Source organism: Muscardinus avellanarius, assembly GCF_963383645.1.
Source record: "Muscardinus avellanarius genome assembly, chromosome: 1".
Lineage (NCBI taxonomy): Eukaryota > Metazoa > Chordata > Mammalia > Rodentia > Gliridae > Muscardinus > Muscardinus avellanarius.
In genome coordinates, this window is record NC_137786.1 from 233,755,488 (window position 1) to 233,777,805 (window position 22,318).

The following is a 22,318-nucleotide window of genomic DNA, read 5'->3' on the forward strand; positions in this document are numbered from 1 at the left end:
CATGGCACCTCCCTTACCTGCCCCGGGCCTGCAGACTTACAGGAGTGCACACCTCTAGACCACAAAGAACCCAGCTGTGGGAGGGGGCTTCCGGGCCTGCTGTGCCCTTGAGCTCAGCTCGGTACTGCTCAGCCTGGTCTCCCTTTTCCAGAGCTCCCCCCCTCCACCCACTTACGGCACATCTGTGAGCCAGATTTACTTCTGAGCAACAACAATAATAAAATAGCCAGCAGTCGCCTGGGCTCAGGTAATGGCTTGCGTGAGCTCCCAGACCTTTCTAGAATAACTTAGACCCCAGTGGTTCATAAAGCCTGGGAGCGGGGTGGAGGGCGGGGTGGAGAAGAAGCCATCCCAAGCAGGGAAACGACTGAGAATGGAATATTGCAGGAATACGGCCTTTTTCCTCTCAGTTTTAACAGACGGCATGGGAGGTGAGTCCATTCCACAGAGCCCCCGCCCCAGCATCGCTGCTCGTTAGCCTGTCCAAGTTAGGAGGGAGATGAGGCAAGGTGGCCAGGTACAGCAATACAAAGACAGATGCTCAGGAACTCAGAGCTTCAGATACACGATGGATACTCTTTTAGCTTAAGTATGTCTTACACTCAGTTTGGGATATACTAAATGTCAGTAATCTAAATTTCAAATGTTACTGAGTATCCTGTGTTTTATCTGGCAACCCTGAAATGACATACTAGAGCATTTGAAAAGAGATTTTTTTTTTGGGGGGGAGGGAGTGCTAGGAATTGAATCTAGGAGCATTCTACCCCTGAGCTATACCCTAGCCCTTTTTATTTATTTTATTTTGGAACAGGGTCTCACTAGGTTGCCAAGAGTCTTGCCAAATTACTCTGGTTGGCCTTAAACCTGCAATCCTCCTGTCTCAGCCTCCCAAGTACTGGGATGACAGGCATGCACCACTATGCCCAGCTTTGAAAAGAGGTTTAAATACTGTTTTTCAAGACTATATTAAAAAAAAAAAAAAAAACCACCGACAACACCTTCAGCCAAGCTCCCCTCAAAGTGAGCTCCAAGCGACGGGGACACAGGTGCCACGGAGACAGGGCACGGAGTCAGGGCCGTGACAGTCTGCACTCCTCACCGTTGACTCCTCTTCTTTCCCCCCCTTTCAGTCCCAGCCACCACAGGAGCATCATGGCCGTGGACGTGGCGGAATACCACCTGAGCGGTGAGTCCCCAGGCCTTATTTCCTGATCTTCCCAGGTTTCCTGGTCCACCCAGCCCGGGACATAGGCTGTGTGACTTTGACATCAATACCTGTGGTTACAATCAGGTTGGGAATTTTTTTCCCCTCTTAATGATGTTGGGAACATTTCTCCACATCACTCTAGGGCCACCCGCCTGGCCTCACATGACATTCTTGAAGGCCAGCGACATTACCTGCCATGACAGACTGCAGCCCCAGCGCCCACCAGCCCCCGAGGGACCCTCTGGCTGTTCCCAGATCTCCACTGTTATAAATACAGCCTCCAGTGACTCCTGCCCGACCTTGGGGTTGTTCCCCTTAGAATGTGTCCCCCCCCACCCCGGGGTGGGAACCCTGTATTCCATGTCATCACCATTCCCTGGATGAGGAGAGGAAGCCCAGGGAGGCGCCGGGAGGGGGCCTGTGCTCAGGGCCCCGCCAGTCTCAGCCCTTTGGCCTCGAGCGGGGTCGTAGCCTCCCCGCCTGCCTTCCTCTCCTCAGAGCGGAGGGAAGGGCCTCGTAGGGTGCACAGGGCTGGACGCACACGGGGCTGAAGGCTGGGCCCTGACCTTCCGTGGAGTGAGTCTGGATTCTGCCTGGCGATGGCCCTGGCAGAGGGGCTGCCGCGATGCATGGTACCTCCCTGTGCCAGGGCAGTGGGGCAGCAGGCCAAGAGCCCTTCCAGTCCCTAGTGCCCCTCCCTTCCTCCCCCGCACTGGGCACTCTGGGCTTTCTGTACCCCGTCCATTCTGTCTGCCCTGTAAACCCCCCCGTGCCTGGTGCCTTGACCTGGCATGCTCTTACTCTTCCTCCAGGAAGCCTCCCTGGGCTGCTCCCAGCATGATGGCTAACACTCCGTGTTGTTGATTTATTTGCCGCTGAGGCTGGCCTCCAGCCTGTGACCCCCCAGTTTTCCCAGCCTACTACCGAGACTACCTTGAGTTCCCTCATGTAGCGTTAGGGCCTGGGGTTGGCTTGCCCAGCTCTGGCTTCCGGTGCCTGCAGGCTGCTGGCACACAGTAGGTACTCCGTGGGTGTTCAGTCCACTCCTGAAGTGCCCTTCCCACCTCTCTTCCCCACGCTGCTGGGGAGCCACACGGGATGGAACTGGGTGGGGCAGCGGTCACCCCACCTGCTCTGGAGTCTGGCTGTCAGAGTGGGAATCCCAGCACCACCCCTTCATTGCTCCCTGATCTTGGCAAGTTCTTTGCCTTTCTGGGCCTCTGTATCTGATTTCGAGTGGAGTATAGAGGCAGTACTGAGAGTGCTTTAGAGGACTGTGCGCCGGGCATGGTGGCACACACCTATAATCCCGGTACTTGGGAGGCTGAGTCAGGAGTGTGGCAGGTTCAAGGCCAGCCTCAGCAATTTAGCTAAGTCGCTCAGCAACTCAGCAAGACCCTGTTTCAAACTAAAAAGTAAGCCCAGAGTGGTGGCACAGGTTTGTAATCCCCGAGTTTGGGAAGCGGAGACAGGAGGATCGTGCTGGTTCAGAGCCAGCCTTGCTGGCTTAAGAGACCCTGTTTCCAAATAAAAAAATATAAAAAATAGGTCTGGGAGTGTAGCCCGGAGGTAGAAGGGCTTCCAGGAACCCTAGTACCACCAAAAAAAAAAAAAAAAACTAAAAAGTAAAATCAGGCTGGGTGTGATATCTCAGAGGTAGAATGCCTCTGAGTTCAATCTCCAATCACACACACACACACACACACACACACACACACACACACACACTATTTCCCAACAGCATGGCCTTCTGCCAGATGAATCCCACTGTCTCATAAGTTTCCTTTGAAAAGCAGAGCAGAGCCAGGTGTGGTGGCACACACTTGTAATGCCAGTACTTTGAAGGCTGAGACAGGAAGATCAGGGCTTCTCGGCTAGCCTCAGCTACTTAGTGAGGTCCTTTGCAACATACTGAGACCTTGTTTTAAAATAATTAAAAATAGGGCTGGGGGTATAGCATTTGGTAGAATGCCCCTGAGTTCCATCCTAGTACCACAAAGAAAGAAAGAAGGGAGGAAGGGAGGGAGGGAGGAAAGAAAGAAGGGAAGGAGGAAGGGAGGAGGGAGGGAGGGAGGAAAGAAAGAAGGGAAGGAGGGAGGGAGGAAGGGAGGGAGGGAGGGAAAAAAAGGAAAAGAAAAGAAAGGAAAAACAGAGCCAGGTTTCCCAGTCGATGTGTGTGGTCTCGCTCTGGGCCAAGCACCTTGCTAGGCAAGGACAGATGAAGGGCGCGAATTCCTATGTTTGGGGACAAGGAGGTGCAGACCGGGGACGTATGACTTTTGCACAGAGGAATCTGAACATCTGCATTTCTCTCCAAGGCCCTTCCTGCCTGCGGCTATCTGTGCTTCAGCTGACTTGGTTTCTTTGTTTTGGTTAAGAGTTGTCCTGAGAGATCAGATTCGCATAATCCTTTGCAGTTCACCCACTTTAAAACATGCAGTTAGCCTGGTGGTGTGGTAGTGCATGCCTGTAATCCCAGTATTTGGTAGGCTGAGACCAGAAGATCACAGGTTCAAGGACAGCCTCAGCAAGTACTGAGCCTCTCATTGATCTAGTGAAACCCTGTTCCAAAATAAAAATAAAAGGCCGGGCGTGGTGGCGCAAGGTTTGTAATCCCCACGCTTGGGAAGTTGGAGACAGGAGGATCGCACAGGTTCGAAGCCAGCCTCACTGGCTTAAGAGACATTGTTTCCAAATAAAAAATATAAAATATGTCTGGGAGTGTAGTCTGGAGGTAGAAGGGTCTCCAGGAACCCCAGTACCACCAAATAAATTAATTAATTAACTAATTAATTAAATAAAAATAAAAGAGGGCTGGAGGTGTAGCTCAGAGGTAGAATACCCCTGGGCTCAATCCCCAGTTCCACACACAATGAATGAATGAATGAATGAATGAATGAATGAATGAATGAAGAAAGAAAACAATTCAATGGGGTTGTTTTTTTTTCAGTTTGGGTTTTTTTTTTTAGCATATTATACAATCAGCAGCACAATCAAGTGTTAGAATATTTTTATCACTCCCTCAAAACCCCCCAACTTTCTCACTTGCTGATTATTGATATTTTATTTTATTTTATTTTGTGGGTCTGGGGATGGAACCCAGGGGCATTCTACCTCTGAGCTACACCCCCTGCCCTATTTTTTATTCTTTATTTTGAAACAGGGTCTCACTGAGTTGCAGAGGGCCTCACTAAATAGCTAAGGCTGTCCTTGAACCATGATCCTCCGGTCTCAGTCTCCCAAGTGCTAAGATTGCAAGTGTGAGCCACCACGCCTGGCTTTATTTGTAAATATATATATATATATATATATATATATATATATATATATATATTTTTTTTTTTTTTTTTTTTTTTTTTTTGGTGGTACTGGGGGTGGAACCCAGAGGCTTTCTACCTCCGGGCTATACTCCCAGACCTATTTTTATATTTTATTTGGAAACAGGGTCTCACTAAGTTGCTGAAAGCCTCACCAAGTAGCTGAGGCTGGCTTCGAACCTGCGCAATCCTCCTGTCTCAGCCTCCCAAGTGCGGGGATTACAAGCGTGCACCACCACGCCCGGCTTATTTGTAAATATTTTATACACATTTATCCCTTTGGATCTTCAGAGGAGTGTGTGTGTGTGTGTGTGTGTGTGTGTGTGTGTTGTAGGTACTAGGCATGGAACTCATGAGCCTTCTATCTCTGGGCTACACTCCCAGACTTCTTTTCTTTTCTTTTTGTGGTACTGGAGATTGAATTCAGGTGCATTCTACCTTTGAGCTACACCCCCATTCCTTTTTTTCTTTTTTTTTTTTTCTTTTTTTTTTTTTTTTGCGGGTCTGGGGATGGAACCCAAGGCCATTCAACCTCCAAGCTACACCCCCTGCCCTATTTTTTATTCTTTTTTTTTTATGATAGTGGATGTGGAACTCAGAGGCTTTCTTCTACCTCCAGGCTATACTCCCAGACCTATTTTATATTTTATTTGGAAACAGGATCTCACTAAGTTTCTGAGAGGCTTACGAAGTAGCTGAGGCTGGCTTCGAACCTGTGCAATCCTCCTGTCTCAGCCTCCCAAGTGCGGGGATTACAAGTGTGTGCCACCATTCCTGGCCTATTTTTTATTCTTTATTTTGAATACCGGGTCTCACTGAGTTGCAGAGGGCCTCACTAAGTAGCTGAGGCTGTCCACGAACCACAATCCTTCTGTCTCAGCCTCCCGAATGCTGGGATTACAAGCATGCACCACCACGCCCGGCCTATTTTTTATTTTTTATTTTGAAACAGGGCCTCACTAAGTTGCAGAGGGCCTAAGTAACTGAGGCTAGCCATTAACCTGTGATCCTCCTGTCTCCAATTACTGGGATTACAAATGTGTGCTACTATACCTGGCTTTTTTTTTCTTTAATATTGGAGTTTGAACCCAATTTCTGAGCTATACTCCAGCTTGCTTTATTTTATTTTTTATTTTTTTTTGGGGGGTGGTACTGGGGGTGGAACCCAGAGGCTTTCTACCTCCGGGCTATACTCCCAGACCTTTTTTATATTTTATTTGGAAACAGGGTCTCACTAAGTTGCTGGAAGCCTTATTGAGTAGCTGAGGCTGGCTTCAAACCCGTGCGATCCTCCTGTCTCAGCCTCCCAAGCGCGGGGTTACAAGCGTGCGCCACCACGCCTGGCTATTTATTTATTTATTATTTATTTATTTGTGTAGTACTGGAGATTGAACCCAGCCACATTCTACCTCTGAGCTCTACCCCCAGCCCTACTTTATTTTTTTATTTTGAAACAGGGTCTCCCTGAGTCTAATCTCAAACCTCCTGTAATCCTCCAGGCTGGGCCTCCCAAGAGCTGGGGTTACAGGAGTATACCACCTTGCCCAGATTCAGAGGATGTTTTTCCAGGACTCACTCGGATAGTGGAATCCACAGATGTGCAAGTCTCTTACATAAAATGATGTGGTACTTGCAGATAAACCGCATGCCTCCTCCATAGACTCTAAACTAGCTCTAGATTACTGGCAAGATCCAGCACAATTCAAATGCTATGCAAGTAGTTGTTAGGCCGAATTGCTCAGGGAGGAATGACAAGAGAAAGTCTGTGCGAGCTCAGTTCAGACCCAGCCATCATAGGACTACGCAGCTCATGATCTGGAACCAGCTGAATCTGCAGACATGGAGCCGCTGGGCACAGAGGGCTGGCTAGAAACAGGAAGGCGCGACACGTGGCCTCTGCGCCGGGCTGCCGGGCTTCTTTGGCTCAGCGCGACATTTTCAAGGTTCATCCTTGCCGTAGTGGGAGTCGGTGTCGGAACTTAGTTTCTTCGGATTGTCCCGCAGCATCCCAGGGGCCCAGATGTACTTCACTTCACCCGCTCATCAGTGACAGACACTGGGTTGTTCTGGGTGAGACTAAGTCAAAAAAAGGGTCATTCAGCCGGGCGTGGTGGCGCACACTTGACATCCCAGTACTTGGGAGGCTGAGGCAGGGGGATCACAGGTTCATGGCCAGCCTCAGTTACTTAGTGAGGCTTCTGCAACTTAGTGAGACCCTGTTTCAAAATATAGGATAAAAAATAGGGCCGGGAGCTGGGTGTGGTGGCGCACGCTCATAATCCCAAGCATTTGGGAGGCTGAGATGGGAGCATTGCGGTTCACAGACAGACCCAGCTACTGAGTGAGGCTCTCAGCAACTTAGTGAGACCCTGTTTCCAAATAAAATAGAAAACAGGTCTGGGAGTATAGCCCGGAGGTAGAAAGCCTCTGGGTTCCACTCCCAGTATCACCAATTAAAAAAAAAAAATAGAAAGAATAAAAATAAAATAGGGCTGGGGGTGTTGCTCAGAGGTAGAATGCCCCTGGGTTCCATTCCCGATACCACACAAAAAAATTTTTATCATCCAGTAAGTTAGTGGGCACTGAGCACCCTGCTCCCCGGGCAGGGGTGTGTATCCACTGCATCCCGCTAACGAGAGGCCGGCCTTCTCTTGCAGTTATCAAGAGCCCCCCTGGCTGGGAGGTGGGCGTCTACGCCGCAGGGGCTCTGGCACTGCTGGGAATCGCAGCAGTGAGCCTGTGGAAGCTCTGGACATCAGGGAGCTTCCCCAGCCCCTCCCCATTCCCGAATTACGACTACAGGTACCTCCAGCAGAAGTACGGAGGCGAGACGGACACGGAGGCCAAGCTGAAGGTGAGGATGTGCTCCTGCAGGCGCCAGCCCCCGCCGCCCACTCTCAGGATGGGCCTCCTGTCCCCTCCCCGTTAATGTCCTGTGAGTGGGGACCAGGCCTCCCTTGTCCCCCTGCAGATCCTCAGCCCCTAACCCAGCACTTGAATGAATGAATGAATGAATGAATGAATGAATGAATGCTTTCCCCTTTAAAAAACCATCCTGCAAAAGCTACAGAAAATATAAACTATATGAAAAACATCCCCAAATGACACAACCAGCTCTTAACTGTTTTGTGTGTGTGGTGCTGGGGACTGAACCCAGGGGCCTTCTACCTCTAAGCCACACCTCCAGCCTGATTTTATTTATTTATTTATTTATTTATTTATTTATTATTTTATTTTAATGGTACTGGGGATTGAACCCAGGGGCATTCTACCTCCAAGCCATACCTTCAGTCCTATTTTTTATTCTTTTTTTTTTTTTTTTTTTTTTTGCGGGTCTGGGGATGGAACCCAGGGGCATTCAACCTCTGAGCTACACCCCTTGCCCTATTTTTATTCTTTATTTTGAAACTGGGTCTCACTGAGTTGCAGAGGGCCTCACTAAGTACCTGAGGCTGGCTGTGAACTGCGATCCTCAGGTCTCAGCCCCCCCAAATGCTGGGATTATAAGCGTGTGCCACCACGCCTGGCTCTATTTTTTATTCTTTATTTTGAAACAGGGACTCATTAAGTTGTGGAGGGCCTCACTAAATAGCTGAGGATGATCATGAATCCGGATCCTTTATTCTCAGCCTCCCAAATACTGAGATTACAAGTGTGTGCCACCATGCCTAGACCCAGCCCTATTTTTTAGGATTATTTTTTATGGTGCTAGGGATTAAACCCAGGGGCATTCCATTTCTGAGCTATACCCCCAAACTGATTTTATTTTTTATTTAGAAACAGGATCTAAGTTTCTGGAAATATTTATTTATTTATTTATTTATTTATTTATTTATTTTACAGTACTGGAGATGAAACCCATGGCATTCTACCGCCAAGCTACACCTCCAGCCTTATTTTTTATTCTTTTTTTTTTTTTTTTTTTTGCGGTTCTGGGGATGGAACCCAAGGACATTTGACCTCCGAGCTACACCCCCTGCCCTATTTTTTATTCTTTATTTTGAAACCGGGTCTCACTGAGTTGCAGAGGGCCTCACTAAGTAGCTGAGGCTGTCCGCGAACCTAGGTCTCAGCCTCCCAAATGCTGGGATTACAAGCGTGCGCCACCACGCCCGGCTTTTATTCTTTATTTTGAAACAAGGTCTCACTGAGTTGCACAGGACCTTGCTAAGTAGTAGCTGAGGCTGTCCTTGAACTACGATCCTCCTATGTCAGCCTCCCAGATGCTGGGATTGCAGTCTTGTGCCATCATGCCCGGCTCTGAAAAGTTTTATGTAGAAACAGGGTCTCACTAAGTTTCACAAAATTGCCGAGGCTGGCTTCAAACCTGTGATCTTCCTGTTTCAGTTTCCCAAGTACTGGGATTATAGGCATGCACCACCACACCCAGCTCCAATCCTATTTTTTATTTGGGAATAGGGTCTCACTAAATTGATGAAAGCCTAAGTTACTGATACTGGCTTTGAACTTATGATCCTCCTGTCTCAGCTTCCCAAGTACTAGGATTACAGGTGTGTACTTCCATGCCTAACTCTTTTCAATATTTTTAATTTATCCCCTTAGGTTGCCTTCCATGTATACTTTTAGGCAATGGGTGTCATATCTACTTAGGATTTTATACGCTGCTCTTTTTACCTTATTTCTAGATTAAATCTTTTCCCTTATGGTTGAACAGCCATCAAAAACATATATTATTTTTTCATACTGGGGATGCAACCCAAGGGCATTCTACCTCCGAGCCACATCCCCAGACCTATTTTATTATTTTATTTATTTTTTTCCTGTTATAAAGTGATTTTATTAAATTGATTTGGGCATACTGTTGGTCAAATGATATTTTCTGAAGATAACAATTATGGACTTTAAAGTTTGACATAAAATTTGTAGCTTCAAAAGTGTTAGTCACTAGCCGGGCGTGGTGGCGCACGCTTGTAATCCCAGCATTCGGGAGGCTGAGACCTGAGACCCGGTTTCAAAATAAAGAATAAAAAATAGGGCAGGGGGTGTAGCTCGGAGGTCAAATGCCCCTGGGTTACATCCCCAGACCTGCAAAAAAAAAAAAAAAAAAAAAAAAGTGTTAGTCACATTCCCCAGCAACAGCATGATAAAATAATTCAACTATGTAGAAATTTAGAACTCTAGGACTAGCTGGAAACTCGGAAATCATATAGCCTAATCTCCTCATCTTCTAAGAAAACGACTCAAGATTAAGCGATTTGCCCAAGCTCACATACCTAATAGAATAAAGCTAGAAATCAAACCAATTTCTCCTAAAACTAAAATCCTATCAGTGATATATTCTTTTATTTTGAAACAGGGCCTCACTAAGTTGCTGAAGCTGGCCATGAACCTGTGATCCTCCTATTTCAGCCTCTCAAGTACTGGGATTACAAGTATGAGCCACCATGCCCGGTTGAGACATCATTTTAATGGCTATATAATATTCCCTTTTGTGTATGTGCCATAATTACTTAAATGTCATTATAAACTGGGCATAGTGGCACACACTTGTAATCCCGGCATTTGGGAGGCTGAGACAGGAGGATCATGATTCAAGGACAGCCTCAGCTCCTTATTGAGGTCCTTTGCAACTCAGTGAGAATCTGTTTCAAAATAAAGAATAAAAAAATAATAGGGCTGGGGGTGTAGCTCAGAGGTAGAATGCCCATGGGTTCCATCCCTAGTACCGCAAAAAATAAAAAAATAAAAAATAAAATAAAGCTGGAGGGTGTAGCTCAGAGATAGAATGCCCCTAATACAAAAATCCCCAGTACAAAAAACAAAAAACCAAAAAAATCCTACATGACATGAAGTAACATTCAGTCCCTTCCTAGCTAAGGGAAGCCCTGGTTTTGTGACAGGAGGACTTGGGGTGCCTTGAGCGCAGGGGCTTCCACAGCTCTTTGTTGCCCCCTGAAGCTCATGCCCGTGGCCCTCGCGCTTCTCCCATGTCCCTTTGCTGACCCCAGAGAGTGCCCGCTTGGAACGGCCGGCGGGCCAGCGCCCGGGGACCACCCAGCCGCAAGGGCAGCCTGAGCGTTGAGGACACCTTTGAGAGCATCTGCGAGCTGGGGCCCCTCGAGCTGATGGGCCGCGAGCTGGACCTGGCTGCCTACGGGCCCCTGCGCAAGTCCCAGTCGGCTGACTCTCTGAACTCCGTCTCCTCGGTGAGCAACACGTTCGGGCAGGACTTCACGCTGGGCCAGGTGGAGGTGAGCATGGACTACGACGGCGCCTCGCACACCCTGCACGTGGCCGTGCTGCAGGGCACGGACCTCCTGGAGCGAGAGGAAGCCAGCTTCGAGTCCTGCTTCATGCGCGTCAGCCTGCTGCCCGACGAGCAGATCGTGGGCATTTCCCGGGTAAGTGGCCAGGCCGGGGGCGGCCGGGGGCTGTTCTGCAGGCTCAGGCGGGGCCTCTGGGGGACAGGAGAGAGCAGGCCCGGACACTGGTCCAGAGCCGCAGGTGTAGACCGTCCTGCAGAGGGACCAGGGGCCGGCGCGGCCTGAAGCTCCTTTGCTGTAGCTCTGGGTTTTCCAGTCACAAGGGCACAGGGCGCAGTCATTTTCCACCTGCACATCTGTCCCTGTGTCAGCACGGGGTCCTGGTTGGAAAGGGAGGATGTGCTCTGACTCAGGACTGTTTACAGGGCTCGGGCAGGGCAGCCTTGGGTGGCGTGGTGCCCGGGGTCTTTCATTACTAGAAAGGCGGGCTAGCATGGGGAAGCCCGTGGCCTGCATTCAAGTCCCAGGCCCACCACTGCCCACGAAATGACCTGTGGAAACCACGTAAGCATCATCCAGTGACTCAGTTTTGCCACCTGTCAAACGGTAATTATGGAGGAAGAGATAGGCTAAAACGTGTAAATTCTTTTTTTTTTTCTTTTGGTGGTACTGGGGTTCCTTCTACCTCCGGGCTACACTCCCGGACCCATTTTATATTTTTATTTGGAAACAGGGTCTCGTAAGCCAGAGAGGCTGGCTTTGAACCTGCGCGATCCTCCTGTCTCCGCCTCCCAAGCGCGGTGATTACAAGCCTGCGCCACCACGCCCGGCCTTTATTTTTATATTTTATTGAGAACACGGTCTCACTAAGTTGCTGAGAGCCTCACTAAATGAGGCTGGCTTTGAACCTGTGCGATCCTCCTGTCTCAGCCTCCCAAGTGCTGGGATTACAAGCCTGCGCCAGCTCACGTGTCAATTCTTGGCCCTGGCCTCGCTGTGTGCTCCACCGCGGCTCTCAGGACCCTGGAGAGCTGCTCTCAAGCCGATCCACACTGACAGGGCCTGGGCCGCCTAAGCGACTGGGTGGAGAAGGGACACCCACCACAGCAGCCGTGACAGCCTGGCATGCTGAGTTGTTCCACACAGCCCCACACACCGGGATTCTCTCGTTAGCCCTGCAGGGCCAACAGGATGGACGGTTACGGCATCCTACGGGGGGAAACTGAGGCTTGGAAAGTATTGGCAGGAGTCAGGGACCCGAAGCCAGGCCTCCTGCACCCACGTGCCCTGAAAGCATGGAGCTCCGCGGGTGGGTGGGGAAAGCCCAAGCCCCTGTGGAGAGGGTCTGCTCAGGGGCTAGTTAAGCCAGGGTAAGGAGAGGTCCTGAATGGCGAGGACAGGTGACCAGGAGGCTGGCTTGTTCCCGTGGGGGCAAGGAGACTTTGAACAGCTTCAAGCAGGGGTCATCCCTGCAACACTGCTCCCAGGGAGCACTGTCGGAGGAGCTTTCCCAGAGCCAGGCGGTGACTCTACGGAAGAGTGTAGTCAGGGTGGCTGGAGGTGCTGGAGAATTTGTTTCCAGGAAGCAGGCTTCATAGCTTCACAGCCAGCCAATCCCAGCCAGTAGGTGGCTGCCTCCCGGCTTCGGGGAAGGTGGCAGGAAAGAGAACTCCTCTCTTTAAATGTTGCCAGGCAGCGACTCAGGCAGCCCCCCTACAGAAGGGAGAGCTGTGCCTAGCGCACCTTCCGAGGGCTGCCCACAGCTTCCTGGGAGGAGGCAGCCGCACCCGCCAAGCAGGACTGAGCCCGACTCTCCTTGCCTGGCACTTCGTCTATCTGTCTATCCATCCATCCATCCAATAGCCTTCACACCCACCTGGGCCAGGCTCCGCTGGGCCAGCTCGCTCCACAGATGCCGCCCTGCCCCCGCTGCACGCCTGGGCCAGGCTCGGGCGGGGTCTTAGCCAAGAAAGACGGAGATCGGCCGGGCGCGGTATCACCGGCTTATAATCTCAGTACTTGGGAGGCTGAGATAGGAGGATCACAGTTCGGTTTGTGGACAGCCTCAGCTACTTAGTGAGGCCCTTTGCAACTCAGTGAGACCCTGTTTCAAAGTAAAGAATAAAAAAATAGGGCTGGGGGTATAGCTCGGAGGTAGAATGCCCCTGGGTTCCATCCCCAGGACCACAATAAAATAAATAAATAAATAAATAAATAAATAAATAAATAAATAAAATAATAAAAATAGGGCTAGGAGTGTAGCTCAGAGATAGAATGTCCCTGGGTTCAATCCCCAGTACCACACACACAAAAAAGACCAGTTCAGAAGATGGTGAGGGTCTGCAGCAGCTGTGGGCACTGGGGGTGGAACGAATTAATAGCAGATTGTGAAAACTTCAGATGCCAGGCCAGGCCACTCCATTGGCCCCACTCAGCCTCTAAAACTTCAAAGCTGAGAGCCAGGCGTGGTGGTGCACACTTGTCATCCTAGCATTCGGGAGGCTGAGACAGGAGGATCACGTTTTGGGGCCAGCCTCAGCTACTTAGTGAGGCCCTTTGCAACTCAGTGAGACCCTGTTTCAAATTTTAAAAAATAAATTAAAAATTAATAAGAAATAGGGCTAGGGGTGTAGCTGAGAGGTAGAATGCCCCTGGGTTCCATCCCTGGTACTGCAAAAGAAAATTAATTAATTAATTAATTAATTAATTAAAATTTAGCCTGGGGTATAGCTCAAAGGTGGAATGTTCCTGGGTTTAATCTCTAGTACCAAAAAGAAAAAAAGAAAAAAAAAAACACGAAAAAAAACTTCAAGGTTGAGCCACAAAAGCACAAAAGGAAGGTTTGTTGTTCAGATTGTGGGGACAAGAGGGCCAGATCTCAGGACTCCCTGTCCAGTGCTCTCTCTCCCTACTGTGGCCTCTCGGGCTCCTGACTACCACCTCAGCCTCAGCTTTGCTTCTCCTCCACGGCCCTCCCTCTCTGCAGATCCAGAGGAATGCCTACTCCATCCTCTTCGACGAGAAGTTCTCCATCCCCCTGGACCCCTCGTCCCTGGAGGAGAAGAGCCTGCGGTTTTCCGTGTTCGGCATCGACGAGGATGAGAGGAACGTGAGCACCGGCGTGGTGGAGCTGAAGCTGTCCGTGCTGGACCTCCCGCTGCAGCCCTTCAGCGGCTGGCTCTACTTACAGGACCAGAACAAGGTAAGCCTGGCCTGCCGTCCACACACACACACAAACATGCACTTCGACCTCCACCGTCCCCTGCCACAGCCTGGACCCCAACATCATTAGGAGAACAGAAAAGGAGGCCTGAGCCGCCTGCGGGGAAACCCTGCTTTCTGCACGCAGTGACAAGCCCCAGCCGCTTGGACGGCTCTTCTCCCGCTTACCACCCGGGACGCTGCTCCTCCCAGCTCCCGTTAGGGACGCACACCTCTGGCCCCAGCGTGGATTATTTCAGACAGACGCCAAGCTGAAGATCACATTCATGGGTTTAAGAATGCCAAGGGCCAGGCGTGGTGGCGCACACTTGTAATCCCAGTACTTGGGAGGCTGAGACAGGAGGATCACGGTTCGAGGACAGCCCCAGCTACTTAGTGAGGCCCTTTGCAACTAAGAGACCCTGTTTAAAAATAAAGAATAAAAAACAGGGCTGGGGGTGTAGCTTGGAGGTAGAATGCCCCTGGGTTCCAACCACAGGACCACACACAAAAAAAAAAAGAATGCCAGGGAATGGTGTTAAGTGAGTGCTACCCTTCCATTTCCCCCCATCGCCATGTGTTGCTATCACAGGTTTCCTGTGGCCTGAAATAAAGGCAGAAAAGGCACGTTGGCTGATGCATTTGCCAGGCAGCCTGGTGCCAGGGAGGGTGGCGGAGGCTGGGCTGTCCCTTTGTCAATCCTGCCAACCTGGTGCGCAGGGGTCGGGGCTCCAGAGCAGCCGCTTCTCAGGGGGAGAGGGAGCTTCTGTCCCCACGACCCAAGTGGTCCGGGGAAAGGCAGGAGGCCCTGAGCTGCACCTGTCCCCAGGCTGCCGATGCGGTGGGGGAGATCCTGCTGTCCCTCAGCTACCTGCCCACGGCCGAGCGCCTCACCGTGGTCGTAGTAAAGGCCAAGAACCTCATCTGGACGAGTGAGAAGACCACGGCGGGTAAGGCCCTGTCACTGCCTGCTCTGGGGGCACCGGTAGCACCAGCAGGTAGGGGCGTAGGCTGAACGCAGGAGCTGGGCACCCTGAAACACCCAGCTGGCTGGGAAAAGGGAACCTGGAGGGTGACAGAGATGGGGCGGGATGATGGGGTCTGAGAGCAGGAGACAGCACCAGTGCTGCAGACACAAATATGGGACTGCTTCTCAGGACTGGAGCTCACAAAACCCAGGCATGCTGCACATGCCTGTGCTCCCAGCACTTGGGAGGCCTTGGCAACTTAGGGAGACCCTGTTTCAAAATAAAAAATAAGCCAGGCGTGGAGGCACACGCTTGTAATCCCAGCAGTCAGGAGTCTGAGACAGGAGGATCATGGTTCACGGACAGTCTCAGCTACTTAGTGAGGCCCTCTGCAACTCAGTGAGACCCTGTTTCAAAATAAAGAATAAAAAATAAGCTGGCTGAGACAGGAGGATCGCACAGATTCGAAGCCAGCCTCAGCTACTTAGTGAAGCTCTCGGCAACTTAGTGAAACCCTGTTTCCAAATAAAATATAAAATAGGTCTGGGAGTATAGCCCAGAGGTAGAAAGCCCCTGGGTTCCACCCCCAGTACCACCAAAAAAAAAAGAGAGAGAAAGAATAAAAAATAGGGGTGGGGGTGTAGCTTGGAGGTAGAACGCCCCTGGGTTTCACCCCTAGTACCACTAAAAAAATAAATAAATAAAATAAAAATAAAAAATAAAGCCGGGCGTGGTGGCACACGCTTGTAATCCCTGCTCTTGGGAGGCAGAGACAGGAGGATCGCGCAGGTTCGAAGCCAGCCGCGCTGGCGTAAGAGACCCTGTTTCCAAATAAAAAGTATAAAATAGGTCTGGGAGTGTAGCCCGGAATTAGAAGGGTTTCCAGGAACCCCAGTACCACAAAAAATAAAATAAATAAATAAATAAATAAATAATAAATAAATAAATAAAACAGAGCTAGGGGTATAGCTCAGAAATAGAAGGCCTCTGGGTACAACTAGTAACGACAACAAAATCAACAGAAGTTCACAGTGGAGCTCCATTCCCGGAGACGGCAGCGACCCAGCTGGCAATAGCCCAGACGGTGACCAGGGCCACCAGCCCAGAGGTGCCGGGCAGGACCTGATGCCCCAGCTCTGCAGGATGCTACGGCCCCTCCCAACGCAGGAGCCCACTGAGGCGGCTGTAATAAGCAGCCAGAGACAGGGGTGGGGGCCGAGCAGCCTGGCCATCAGCAGTTGCAAGCCTGGCGTGCTCGGGTCTGCGCAGGCGCAGCAGGAAGCCTGGTGGGCGGTTCCTGATGGCCGGACAGCGACTTGACATTCACAGCGCACTCCATCCGCGAGGCTGTGCCGCGCCGCCGGGTGACTCAGGGCTGACGTCTGTGCTGAGGCCATTTATAGCCCGGGGAGCGCTGGGCCTGCCGGGCCCTGGAGCACCGTGTGAGGGAGGCGCGTGGGCTGCGAGCCCCGAGCCCGGCCCCCACCTGACTTGCCGTGTGAGCCTCAATTTTCTCAGCTGCAAAGGGAAATTTGAAAAACACAGAGCCAGGTGCCATGACGCACGCCTGTGATTCCAGTGCTTGGGAGGCTGAGTCAGGAGAATCGCTGGTGCGCAGCCAGCCTCAGCAACCTGGTGCGACCCTTTCCCAAAATAAAATAAAATTGGGCTGGGGGTGTAGCTCAGAGGTAGAAAAGCCCCTGGGTTAAATCCTAATAATAATAATAATAATAATAATAATAATAATAATAATAAATTAACCGGTCGTGGTGGCACATGCTTGTAATCCCAGTATTCGGGAAGCTGAGACTGGAGGATCATGGTTCACGGCCAGCCTCAACTACTTAGTGAGGCCTTCTTCAACTCAGTGAGACTCTTTTTCAAAACAAAGAATTAAAAAAATAGGGCTGGGGGTGTAGCTCGGAAGTAGAATGCCCCTGGGTTCCATCCCCAGTACTGTAGAAAAAAAAAAAAAAAAAGATAATGATTATATATACACACACACATACATATATGTGTGTGTGTGTGTGTGTGTAGAAAGCTTGTGTGTGCGAGTGGTGTGCGAGCCACAGTAATGCACCTCTGTCATCCCAGATGTGCAAGGTGACGCAGGTGTGGGAGGCTGAGGCAGGAGGATCCCTTGAGCCAGGAGTTCAGAAGCAGCCTGGGCGAGGCGGCGAGCCCCCTGTCAACCAATCTGCAGCAGCAGGGCTACTGAAGCCGGGCTGGGGGTGGGAGCCAGCGCCACCCCTCACCTGCCCCCTGCCCACAGACCCCTTCGTCAAGGTGTACCTGCTGCAGGACGGAAGGAAGATGAGCAAAAAGAAGACAGCGGTCAAGAGGGATGACCCCAACCCAGTGTTCAACGAAGCCATGATCTTCTCGGTGCCGGCCATCGTGCTCCAGGTGAGGGGCTGCCCCTTCTCGGGGCTCCTGCAGGTGCTACTGATTTGCCGCAGGCCATCGCCAGTCACGTGAGCAGCGTCGTGTAGCTCCCTCGGGTGCCTACGTGTGGCCGGGAACACGGGCACCGCCGTCTTGGTGGTAAGGGGACGAGCGAGGCCCACGCGCTGCGCGGCCACCAAGCCCATGGCACACTGCACAGGCGGCCCTCCTGCAGGGGGCGCTCGGCGGGGACACTTCCCAGGGGAGGCACCGCAGAGGCCTGGCCGGGATCCAGGGGTGACCCGTGGCCCCAGAGTGATCTTCTGAGGTCTCACTACACAGGCCCTGCTGGGCTCCCCACACACATACACACACACACCCCGGGCTCCCAAAGTGTGACCTGCCTGGGAAGACCTCTCCCAGCAGGAGCAGCACAGATCACAGGTAGGGGGCTGCCCTCCCCAGCGGTCCTGCTTACCTGCCTTAGAAGATGGGAGAGCCGGCACGCTTGGAATCCCAGCATTTGGGAGGCTGAGACCGGAGATTCACGGTTTGCGGCCAGCCTCAGCTACTTAGTGAGGCCCTCTGCCACTTAGTGAGACCCTGTTTCAAAATAATAAGAGCTGGGCGTGGTGGCACAAGCTTGTAATCCCAGTATTGGGAGGCTGAGACAGGAGGATCGCACAGGTTCGAAGCCAGCCTCAGCTACTTAGGCTCTCAGCAACTTAGTGAGACCCTGTTTCCAAATAAAATATAAAAAATAGGTCTGGAAATGTAGCCCAGAGGTAGAAAGCCCCTGGGTTCTATCCCCAGTACCACAAAAATAAATAAATAAAATAAAGAATAAAAAATAGGGTAGGGGGTGTAGCTCGGAGGTCGGATGCCCCTGGGTTCCAACCCCAGACCTGCAAAAAAAAAAAAAAAAAAAAAAAGGTAGGCTCTCGCTACCTCCCCTCGCTGTCTCCCTCCATTCTTCGGCACTCCTGACAATGAAAAAGTCCTTTGTCCCTAGTGCCAAAATCAGCCCCAATATCCCTGGGGCTGTGCAGAGCCTAATTGCCACTTCCCTGGCTGCCAGAAGAGTCTGCCTTACTCTCCGTGTCCCCATCATCCAGCGGATCCGAGGCAGCCCAGCTCCACCCCTGTCACGGGATAGGCTGCCTTCTGGTCCCTGCCTTCCCCTGGGTCCTGGGTGGACAGGGCCACTACTGCATAGCCGCCAAGGGCAAAAAACTTCTTTTTTTTTGGTATAGGAGATTGAACCCAGGGCTATTCTACCTCCAATATACATCCCCAGACCTATTTTATTCTTTATTTTGAAACAGAGTCTCACTCAGTTGTGGAGAGCCTCACTAAGTAACCGAGGCTGGCCACAAACCTGTGATCCTCCTGTCTCAGCCTCCCGAGTACTGGAATTACAAGCGTGTGCCACGCCTGGCTCATTTTTTAATTTTTAATTTATTTATTTTTATGCGTGTGTGTGGTACTGGGGGTGGGACCCAGGGGCTTTTCTACCTCCTGGCTATACTCCCAGACCTAATTTAAATTTTGTTTGGAAAAAGGGTCTCACTGAGTTGCTGTGAGCCTCACTAAGTAGCCGAGGCTGGCTTCGAACCTGTGAGATCCTCCTGTCTCAGCCTTTCAAGCGCGGGGATTACAAGCGCGCACCACCACGCCCGGCTCATTTTTTAATTTTGAAACAGGGTCTCACTGAGTTGCTGAAGGTCTCACCACACTGCTGAGGCTGGCCACTAACCCATGATCCTCCTGCCTCAGCCTCCCACGGTGAGAAACTTCCTAGGACAAAAGGGGGAGAAGGTCAAGAAGCAAAGGGCTGGGTTCTAGCTTCAACATCACTGCTTTGACGGGCACAGGCATGTCCTTCCTCAGGTGGAAACCTGACAGGATTAACTAGTGAGGGCCAGAGAGCCTCAGTGGTGGGCAGGCCCCATGCCACACATTTTAACTCACTTCATTTCTGGAACAACCCTCCAAGTAGCAATTATTTTCACTTTTTTTTTTTTTTCTCCAGTGGTACTGGGGGTGGAACCCAGGGGCGTTTCTACCTCCAGGCCATTCTCCCAGGCCTATTTTATAATGTATTTGGAAACAGGGTCTCACTAAATTGCTGAGAGCCTAAGTAGCTGACGCTGGCTTCGAACCTGTGCAATCTCTGTCTCAGCCTCCCAAGCGCGGGGATTACAAGCGTGTGCCACCACACCCGGCTTGTTTTCACATTTTATAGATGAAGGGATGGGTAGCAAGAGCCAGGTCACTGCCAAGGTCACGTAGCAAGGAAGTATCGAGGCGGGCTGGCCTTACTTGGGAGATCTAAGTCAAATCCTCTCCTAATGCCAGGTGTGGTGGTGCACGCTTGTAATCCCAGTACTTGGGAGGCTGAGACAGGAGGATCTCACAGGTTTAAAGCCAGCCTTGGCTATTTATTTATTTATTTATATACTTACTTATTTTGAGGGTCTGGGGATGGATCCCAGAGGCATTTGACCTCCAAGCTACACCTCCTGCCCAGTTTTTTATACTTTATTTTGAAACAGCGTCTCACTGAGTTGCAGAGGGCCTCACTAAGTAGCTGAGTCTGTTCGCGATCCGCGATTCTCAGGTCTCAGCCTCCCAAATGCTGGGATTACAAGCGTGCGCCGCCACGCCCAGCTTAGCTTTGGCAATTTAATGAGACTCGGCGATCTAGTGAGATCCTGTTTTCAAATAAGAAATAGAATCAGACCAGAGATGTAGCTTGGAGGTAGAATGCCTCTGGGTTCAATCCTCAGTACCAAAATTCCTCTTCTAAACCATGCACACACCTGTGATCCCAGCACTTGGGAGACTGAGACAGGAGGATTACAAGTTCAAGATCAGCCTCAGCAACTTACCAAGGCACTTGGCAATTTAGTGAGACCTTGTTACAAAATAAAAAAATAAAACCAGGCATGGTACTTGGGAGGGTGAGATAAGAGGATCACAGGTTTGAGGCCAGCCTCAGCAATTTAGTGAGACTATGTTTAAAAAGTGCTGGAGGGCTGGGCATGGTGGTGCACGCTTGTAATCCCCGCGCTTGGGAGGCTGAGACGGGAGGATCACACAGGTTCAAAGCACAGGTTCAGCTACTGAGTGAGGCTCTCAGCGACTTAGTGAGACCCTGTTTCCAAATAAAAGTATAAAATAGGTCTGGGTTCCACCCCTAGTACCACAAAAAAATAAATAAGAAGGGCTGGAGGTATAGCTTAGAGATAGAATACTCCTGGATTTAATTTCCAGTACCAAATAGATAATAAAATAGGGCTAGGGATATAGCTTGGAGGCAAAATGCCCCTGGGTTTAATCCCCAGTAGTAGTAGTAGTAGTAGTAGTAGTAGTAGTAGTAGTAGTAGTAATAATAATAATAATAATAATAATAATAATAATAATATAGGAGTGGAGGTACAGTTCAGAGGTAGAACGCCCCCGGGTTCAATCCTAGTACCACACACAAAAAAGAGACCCACGCCTCCCACATATTTGCCAGGTGACCTCAGACAAGTCCCCTCCCCTCCCAGATCGGAGGCAAGGGCTCTGACGATGCCCAGGCACCCACAGGGCCTGGCACTGCCCACTGTGACCTGGAAACCAGAGGGGCCTCTGGCTGCTCCTGGTCCCCAGCGCCCATGTTACCTCCTCCCCAGGACCTGTCTCTCCGTGTGACGGTGGCCGAGAGCAGCAGTGACGGCCGTGGGGACAATGTGGGCCACGTCATCATCGGGCCGGCAGCCAGCGGCATGGGCGCCACGCACTGGAGCCAGATGCTGGCCACGCTGCGCAGGCCCGTATCCATGTGGCACCCGTTGCGGCGAAACTAGCGGTCAAGGCCGGCTGGGCAGGCAGCGGAGCGGCCGGAGCTGGTGCAGCCTCGGTTCTGTCCAGCGCACTCTCCATAACCCAGCTGGACCGGGGACGCTGGGCTCCCCCCGCCGGAGTCCTCATCAGCCACCTTGGATCCTCTGCCAGGGAAGCCGGGTTTTCTCCTCTAAAGACCAGCTGTGGCCGGGCAGGACCCAGGGAGGGCAGCAGACACCATCCAGTCACGCGCCATCTTGAGAGCCTCAAGAGACCTGTCCTCCTCCTGCAGGGGACTCGGGCTCTCAGAGCTGGCAAAGCCCCTGACCGCACTCCTCCTGCGAGGCCAGCCGCCACCTGGGTGTGCACGGGGACTCAGCGGACCTTGGGGGTGGGGCACCATGCCAGGCTCTGGCAGGGGTAACATGGACAAGAATAGGCCTCGGCTCGTCAGGAAGTCAAGATCCTCCGGCCTGGGGCCCCAGGTCATCTGCTCAGTGCCAAAGGATAGCCCAGCCCAGTGACTCTGGGGAGGCTCTGAGGCTGGTGGGGACCGTGTGGCCCCTTAGACGAGGAGGGAGCCGCACTGAGTGTCCCGGGCAGGGGCACAGCCCAAGAACGACAGAGATGTGAACTCCCCGCCACGGCCGCCGTCCCAAGGCCGCTGCAGAGGAGACAAGGGTCTCTGGGCAGAAGAGACCAGGCTCAGGAAGGAGCCCACGGACCAATGGAGGCTCCGTGACACCTTCTCCCCTCACCTCGACCACCGCAAGAACCGGAAGTCCAAAGAGGCCCAGGCAGAGCAGCCGCCGGCGACCCTCGGGCCCTGGGGGCCGACCCGCAGGACACTGGGCACTGGAGCCGAGTTCCTGCCTGATGCTGTGGCTTCAGGACACGTCTGGCCTCAGCCTCACGGCTGGGGGAGCCTGGGGCTCCTGCCCAGGTACAAAGGGACTGGCTGGGCCGGTACATCCTCAGGGGAGCCGGCCTGGCTCACACCCGCCCTGGCCCCGGTGGGGTGAGGGTGTTCTTCCCCTCAGGTGTCACAGGACCAGGAGGTGGTTCCCGTCCATCCAAGGCAGCCCAGAAAGCCAGAGCACTGTGCCCTTTTCAGGGAAGGGCTGGAGCACCTGCAGGTCTGAAGAAATGGGGGAGCCCTGCGGGGCCGCCCACAGGTGACAGGGT

The 22,318-nt window shown here is 51.7% G+C and overlaps 1 protein-coding gene across 1 annotated transcript; it reads left to right on the top strand.

The window, feature by feature from the left end:
• Window positions 1-1,140: 1,140 nt before the first annotated feature.
• On the top strand, window positions 1,141-21,156 carry SYT12 (synaptotagmin 12; the record flags this gene model as incomplete). The annotated part of the gene is made up of 7 exons (XM_080705889.1): window positions 1,141-1,186; window positions 7,182-7,378; window positions 10,494-10,886; window positions 13,735-13,950; window positions 14,779-14,899; window positions 17,190-17,323; window positions 20,983-21,156. Exons 1-7 carry the CDS (start codon window positions 1,153-1,155, stop codon window positions 21,154-21,156), a joined length of 1,269 nt encoding a protein of 422 aa, XP_080562015.1. The 5' UTR covers window positions 1,141-1,152.
• Between the last annotated feature and the right edge of the window lie 1,162 nt (window positions 21,157-22,318).